The sequence below is a fragment of the Sinocyclocheilus rhinocerous genome, unplaced genomic scaffold (assembly GCF_001515625.1).
Source record: "Sinocyclocheilus rhinocerous isolate Xijiao unplaced genomic scaffold, SAMN03320098_v1.1 scaffold1238, whole genome shotgun sequence".
Taxonomy (NCBI): domain Eukaryota; kingdom Metazoa; phylum Chordata; class Actinopteri; order Cypriniformes; family Cyprinidae; genus Sinocyclocheilus; species Sinocyclocheilus rhinocerous.
In genome coordinates this window covers 1,066,709-1,074,820 of record NW_015662954.1, presented here as the reverse complement: position 1 = coordinate 1,074,820, position 8,112 = coordinate 1,066,709, and the positions used below count along the sequence as shown (strand labels likewise).

At 37.5% G+C, this 8,112-nt stretch overlaps 1 protein-coding gene and 1 pseudogene across 1 annotated transcript; both read right to left on the bottom strand.

The window, feature by feature from the left end:
- Positions 1-368: 368 nt before the first annotated feature.
- LOC107728541 (granzyme-like protein 1) lies at positions 369-2,945 on the bottom strand (annotated as a pseudogene).
- A 1,408-nt stretch (positions 2,946-4,353) lies between these two features.
- Positions 4,354-6,455, bottom strand: LOC107728555 (granzyme E-like). Its single transcript, XM_016538758.1, has 5 exons — positions 6,307-6,455; positions 5,932-6,088; positions 5,142-5,265; positions 4,727-4,954; positions 4,354-4,635 (listed from the first exon to the last, which is right to left on the bottom strand). Exons 1-5 carry the CDS (start codon positions 6,359-6,361, stop codon positions 4,435-4,437), a joined length of 765 nt encoding a protein of 254 aa, XP_016394244.1. The 5' UTR covers positions 6,362-6,455; the 3' UTR covers positions 4,354-4,434.
- Positions 6,456-8,112: the final 1,657 nt, after the last annotated feature.

Genomic DNA, 8,112 nt, shown 5'->3' with positions numbered 1-8,112 from the left:
TCTGTGCGGTCGTCACCGGTCTATTAAAACGCACAACATATTAAAGCGTCTTTGGTGTTTCCATGTTTTCTACAAAACAAAACCGGAAATCGAGGGGTTATGACGTCATTGGCAGGCGACACAATGACACTATGGACACGGTCTTTGTCACTAGTTAAAATGGCCTATTTCTCTGGATTTAAACATTCTTCGAAACATTTGGGATAATGTAAGTACACAAGTCAGCAAAATATATAACCGTTCTAGTGGTTTTTGGATATTTTAATAAAATCTGTGAATAAAATCTTACATATTGTGCCTTTAATACTGATTTGGCTACTAGGCTAAATGCTGTAAAACAATTTTTGGTACTAGACAAGACTTGGTGTTTATTGGGATTTGGGTAGGCCTACCAGACAATTTGATGGAGACACGTGATGGTATTGCTTCCAGCCCCAACCCATGACCATGCAGTCCTTTGAGATTTCTTCATTCTAAGGTTTTGGCAAAGTGATAGTATTCACAGTTCTGTTCAAAGTTGCTGGGGTTTTGAGCTGAAAGAAAAGATGCAAAGTTCTTGCTTGAATTAATGGCACCTATATTTCTTACAGTTTTTTCTGAATTGTTCTTAAAATTTCAAGTGGAGCAAAAGTGTATTCTGCAAATGTCAACCATTTCCTACCATGAAAGGCCATTTTTCTAGTTGTGATGGTAATGAAATTGTTCAGCATTATTTATTACCTTTAGAAGCAAGATGTCATGACCTGTTCTTATACTGAATTCTGGATGAGGAAGGGGATCTACCTCTACACCGTCAGGTAAAAAGTTGGTGTAATCGATCCCCAAATATGCCATAAGATGACTAAAAATTACAACAACAAAAAATATATACATCATACAGGCCAGGTTTACAATATTTACAAAGTTATTAATAAATATTTAAAATACAGCGACATGACTGCCACTTCGGATGTCAGAAGTCACCAATGTAAAAGACACTCAATATTCAGGAATATTGATATGACTGCACTGACACCAACGGATGACAACAAAACTTAAACTGAATAAGCTGAATAATGACTTGTTTTCTGTAGAGCAGCTTTATGGCTGAATCACATCTTACAACATCAACCCTGTTATTAAACTACAACTAAGTTGAATCAACATTGGAGTGACTTTAGCATATGTATTTACATAATACTTGAGAAAGAGGCAATAATTAAAGGTGGAGAATGAATTACAGAAAAGAATTACAGAACACAGGTAATGATTCATGTGTTAGCTTTTTAAACTGGAGATGGCATGGGGGAAAAAACCTGAATGAGGTTTTTATGCCTAGATGTTTTAGTGCATGCCTAGATGTTTTAGTGCACAGAGATCCGTAGCGTCTGCCTGAGGGGAGATGTGCAAACAGGTTGTGTCCGGGGTGAGAGGGGTTTTTGATGATGTTTCCTGCCCGTTTCTTCACTCTGGAGTTGTACAAGTCCTGAAGGCTGGGCAGGTGCACACCAATGATCTTTTCTGCTGTCCTAACAGTCCGTTGCAGTCTTCTTAAATCTGATTTGCTGGCTGACCCAAACCAGACAGTTATAGAAGAGCACAGAACCGACTCAATAATAGCGGAGTAAAACTGTGTCATCTGTGCCTGTTGCAGGTTGAACTTTTTCAGCTGACGAAGGAAGTACAACATCTGCTGGGCCTTTTTCACAATGGAGTCAATGTGAATATCCCACTTCAGGTCCTGAGAGATGGTAGTTCCTAGGAATCTGAATGACTCCACTGCAGCCACAGTGCTGTGATGGTGAGAAGGGGGAGAGCAGGGGGGTTTCTTCTGAAGTCTACTATCATCTCCACAGTTTTGAGCGTGTTCAGCTCCAGGTTGTTGTGACTGCACCAGACAGCCAGCTGCTCAACCTCTTGTCTGTAAGCAGACTCGTCGCCGTCCTGGATGAGACCGATGACTGTAGTGTCATCTGCAAACTTCAGGAGTTTGACAGATGGGTCGTTAGAGGTGCAGTCATTTGTGTAGAGGGAGAAGAGCAGTGGGGAGAGAACACAGCCCTGAGGAGCTCCAGTGCTGATGGTCCGGCTGTTGGATGTGAGTTTTCCCAGCCTCACTAGCTGCTGCCTGTCTGTCAGGAAGCTGGTGATCCACTGACAGATGGAGGTAGATGAAATTTACACTGTTATTAAACTGAATTGAACCAACACATAACTGACTTGAGCTGAAAAACGACACTATATTACTGCAAAATTTGCATCATCTCCATAATTAAGTTTGCATAACTAATTTTATTTTCCTGTTTATTACTGTGAAGCTCCTTTGTCAGATTGTACACCCTTTCTGATCAAATTATAAAATCTGGCAATTTAACCTACCTTTGTTTACAGTAGGCAGCTAACATCACATAATCCTCTGTTACTAAAAAAACACAACATGCTTGTTTTGATACTTTGTCACGAATGTAGACCATGTAGGGTCGACTGTGTGAAACGGAGACTTTACCACCAACAATGCCATGTTTGAAGAAACCTAAAAAAGAGTTTAGTTCTGAAACTATTCAACAGCATATTCTGAGAAACAGCCCGTTGAAATTACTAAAGTAGACTGGATGTGAATACCTGGGGTGCAGGAACACAGCAGTAGCAGACAAGTGATATGCCAACAGATGCTCATTGTAGACAGCTCAGTTATACTCAATGTGCACCACAGAGATGTTGGGTTTTGCTTTTATAGAGAGATTCAAGGGACCCAAACCCGGAAGATAATAGCAAAAGCTGCAGCATGCTCTGCTTCCAGATCAGTTTCACTGATGTAACAGCATTTAAGTTAGAGAATGTTAAAGGTTGTTAGAGTTGATCACAGGTCAGTGATTATCATCTTTCGTTGTTTCACAACTAACACTTTGGTGATAATATCAGAAAGTGCTCACTAGGGGCAGTCTTGATAGTTGTGAGAATTTCATTATATGTCATTTTTGCAACCTCTGGCACCTGGATTACTGTCATTTTTATGCATAGTGGACACTTTACAACCTTAACAAATAACCTGAAGTCTTTGTGGCATGGATTTAGCAAGGTGCTGGAAAGTTTTTTTTATTTTTTATTATTTTATTTTTTTATAAAGTCTGGTCTCTGTTGAGATGGTAGGATGATACAATTGCTGCAGATTTATCAGCTGCACATTCATAATGTCAATCTGCCCTTTCTCCACATCCCAAAGGTACTCTTTCGAGATCTGGAGACTGTGGAAGTTGTCTGAGTACACTGAACCTCTCGAGTGTGCGTGCATGTTTTTATGCACTGAAATTTCTCGGTGCTTCCTTGTTGCTCAAGCTGTTTCACGACTTATTCAAGTGTCCTCATCTCTTGTGGTGGTTGAGACTCTGACATTTAACCTCTTTGTACGACTTTTCAAAATGGTTAGAGTCCTCCTTACAAAGGTGGAGATTACAGGTCAGTTTGCTTGAACTAGCTGCTTGAATAGCATTAATTGTCTATTTTGTTTCAGATGCATGATTTTTATTCTCAGTGTGTTAATTTATTAGCATTAGCATATTTTGGATAAAACCTTTTTAAAGGGGTCATATGATGCTGCTAAAAAGAACATTATTTTGTGTATTTGGTGTAATAAAATGTGTTTATGCGGTTTAAAGTTCAAAAAACACATTATTTTCCACATACTGTCCCTTATTGTTTCTCCTCTATGCCCCGCCTTTTTGAAACGCGTCGATTTTTACAAAGCCAACGAAACACACGGCAACAACAATACTACAGCGAGAATCAAAGTTACGCCTTCTTTCTTTGCGTGAACATTTGGGCGGCGTTATGCAAATCTTCCCAGATCGTGACGTAGGTATGTGGGGGCATGGTAGAACGAGCCGTTTTAGGTAGGCGTGGTTAACTCTTAACTTTTATAAAGAATATCTCTTTGGGTTTGAGACTTTAGTCTTTGCAACTTTACAGATCTTCTTTATGCACCAAGAGCTTGTAACACTCTAAAGAGAAAGGAAAAAGAAATAGCATCATATGACCCCTTTTTAAGTAACTTTTTTTCCAGAGCAATAAATCTGATGTCTAGATTCAGGTTTGACTGTGCTATATTTTGCTGAAAGTGGTGATTCTGTAGAAAGGTGTTCATTTCAAATTTTGTGATCTTGTGAATTCCATGATTTTTCTTTATGGTATTTTGTCCAGTAATTTGCATAGGTTTATTAGCATAGTTTTTTTCTAGGTTAGTTCTAGCAGTGATACAGTGCACTTTGTGGCCAGCTACTGCACAAAAACTCAAGTAGATTTTAGCCACAGAAAATGAAATTCTTATTAGACGTATGTGAAAGGGTTACAAATGAGCCTTTATTTTAAACCTGCACATTTAAAACCTACACATCTACACATGATTGGTGTAAAACTAAACCCAAACATAAATGATAGAACTTGCATTGAACCAGACAACTACAAGACTTTATCCAGCTTGTCCTTCCATGTTTCATATTGCTGCTGAGTAGGTGGTTTCATGTTGTCATGAATCCATGAAAAGTAGTGGGAAATATGAGTGTACACTGAAGTTTTGTACTTTGCATTTGTGTGGTTTTTGGAAAATGACACAATTCCCTGTGCAACACCTCCACAAACAAGTGGACCCCCAGAGTCTCCCTGTGGATTATATCATTTGATTATTAGTATATCGCAATGCAACGGCACTTATACATCAGAGATAAATTGTGAGTGGTGCCACTTGAAATACCTGTGCTGGTCCAGTTGATCCCTCAGTGCACAGAGTGTCAGCCGTGCCACAGTTTTCAGAGTCTATCAGAGTCACGTTTGCTTCTTTGAGCACATTTGAAGGAGACTCGTGATCGTATTGCTTCCAGCCCCAACCCATGACCATGCAGTCCTTTGAGATTTCTTCATTCTCAGGTTTTGGCAAAGCGATAGTACTCACAATTTTGTTCAAAATTGCTGGGGTTTTGAGCTGAAAGACAAGATGCAAAGTTCTTGATTCAGACGATAACCACATTTCATTCAGTGTTTTTAAAGATAGGCTATTAAAGATTTTAAGCTGAGCAAAAGTATATTTGGTAAATGTTAACAATTTCCTATCATGGAATTATGTTTTTTAGGCATGATACCAATGAAATTGTTCAATCTTATGTTATTACCTTTAGAAGCATGATGTCATGACCTTTTCTCTTCATATTGAATTTTGGATGTGGAGTGGGATCTACCTCTACACCGTCAGGTAAATGGTTGTTGTCATCGACCCCCAAATATACCATAAGATTACTAAAAAAAAATTTTTTTTTAAAATTGATATCGTAGAGGCCAGATTTGCAAAATGATTAAATATTTACAAGAAAGACATGACTTTGGATGTTAAATGTCACTAATCTAAAATACACTTAATTTTCAGTAATATTATCAGTATGTCTGCCCTGATACCAATGGATGAGAACAAAACTTGAACTGAATTAAACTGGATAATAACACTATTGTTTTATGTAGAGCTGATTTATAGCTGAATCACATCTTGCAACATCAACCCTGTTATTAAACTGTAACTAAGTTGAATCAACATTGAAGTGATATTGCTACCTTCTGTAGAACTGCTTATAGCCGAATTAAACTTGTTTCAAAATATATCAACTTTACACTGTACCTGATCTGAACTGAATATATTGTCTTTTTAGAGCTGCTCGCAACAGAATTTGAATGGTCTCCATAACTGAGTTTTCCATAATTTATTCCGCTATTTTCCTGTTTATTACCGTAAAGCTGAAATGATCTGTATTGTATAAAGCGCTAAAGAAATGAAGGTCACTTGACTTGAAAGTAGGTGTTTTTTTTATATACAGTTGTAGACAATGAGTGCCCGCACTTAGTCAGTTTGTATACTCCAATTTCTTTCTGATTTTCAGATAAAAAATTCTAAAATATGATAATTTCACCTACCTTTGTATGCAGTGGGCGGCTGTCATCACATAATCCTCTCTTACCAAAAAACCACCACATGCTTGTCTTGTAAACTTGTCACGAATGTAGACCATGTAGGCTCGACTGTGTGGAACGGAGACTTTACCACCAACAATGCCATCATGCATAGAGAAACCTAAAAGAGTTTAGTACTATTCAATAGCATATTCTGGGACATATTCTGTAAAAAATTACTGCTGCCACGATTACTTATCATAACTTAGTTAGATTTTTAGGAAACTTTAGTTAATTTGGATATTTAAGTTATCTCAACAAAAAAAAGTACAATTTAAGTTTTTTTTTTTTTTTACAGTGAGACTGTTTTAATTACTAAAGTAGACTGGATGTGAATACCTGGGGCGCAGGAGCGCAGCAGTAGCAGACAAGTGATATGCCAAAGGATGCTCATTGTAGACAGCTCAGTTATACTCAGTGTGCACCACAGAGATGTTGGGTTCTGCTTTTATAGAGAGATTCAAGGAACCCACACCCGGAAGATAATAGCAAAAGCTGCAGCATGCTCTGCATTCAGATCAGTTTCACTGATGTAACAGCATTATGTTAGAGACTGTTAAAGGAAGAGTTGATCATCATCAGCTTTAGTTGTTTCACAACTAACGCTTTGGTGATAATATCAGAACTTGATAGTTATGAGAATCTCATTATCTGTAATGTTTGCAGCTTCTGGTACCTTGACTACCATAATTCATGGACATTTTTTATGCATAGTCGCTACTTGATCAGGTACAACTACAAACCCAAGAACAACCTGATTTCTTTGTGGCATGGATTTAGTAAGGGGTTGGAAATATTTTTTTTATAAAGTCTGGTCTATGTTGAGATGGTAGGATGATACAATTGCTGCAGATTTATCAGCTGCACATTCATAATGTCAATCTGCCCTTTCTCCACATCCTGTGAGAACTGTGGAGACTGTGGAAGTCGTCCGAGTACACTGAACCTCTCGAGTGTGCGTGCATGTTTTTATGCACTGAATGTTCTCTGTGTTTCCTTGTTTCTTAAGACGTTTCACGACTTGTTTAAGTGTCTTCATCTTTTGTGGTGGTAGAGACACTCTGACATTTAACCTCGTTGTGTTAATTTTCAAAATTGTTGGATTCCTTGCAGAAATGGAGATACAGGTGTCAGTTGGAGTGAAATTGAGTTGTAATGGCCCCTCTTTCAAAGATGATTGATTTATCACTTGCTTAGTCAAGAAGTGTTTATGTAGCATCTTATTTTGGAAAAAGAAAAAAGAGATGTTAGCTTGATTTTTTTTTTTTTGTAAAGTATAAAATACGATTTTATTTTTCAGACTGATGGGACATGTTGCATTTAAAATGTAGAGGAGCGAGCTAACCTTTGATAAAATTACTTTATTTTCATTGCAAAGATGAGAGGCATGCATTTACTTTTAGAATCAAATCACTTACTATTAGTTTGATGTGGGTAATGGCCAGATGTTCTGTTATGCATGATGGAATATTTGGCAAATTGAGACCTTTTGTGTAGCTAGCTGCTTGAGTAGCATTAATTGACTATTTTGTTTCAAATGCATGGTTTTTATTCTCAGTGTCTTCATTTAGCATTCACATCTTTCTAAGACCTTTTTTTTTAGAGCAATCAATCTGATGTCTAGATTCAAGTTTGATTGTGCTATATTTAGCTGAAAGTGGTGGTTCTGGTATAAAGGTATTCATTATAAAATCTTGTGAATTCCATACATTTTCTTTACGGTATTTTGTCCAGTACTTTGAATTGCAAGATTATTAGCGTAGTTTTTTTCCAGGTTAGTTCTAGCAGTGATACAGTCCAGCTACTGCACAAAAACTCAAGTAGATTTTAGGCACAAAAAATGAAATTCTTATTAGACTTGTGTGAAAGGGTTACACACGAGCCTTTATTTTAAACTCACACATTTAATGTCATACTGGTATAAAACTAAACCCAAACATAAATGATAGAACTTGCATTGAACCAGACAACTAAATGAGTTTATCCAGCTTGCCCTTCCATGTTTCATATTGCTTCTGAGTAGGTGGTTTCATGTCGTCATGAATCCATGAAAAGTAGTGGGAAATATGAGAAATATGGGAAATATTGATCCCTCAGTGCACAGAGTGTCAGCCGTGCCACAGTTTTCAGAGTCTATCAGAGTCA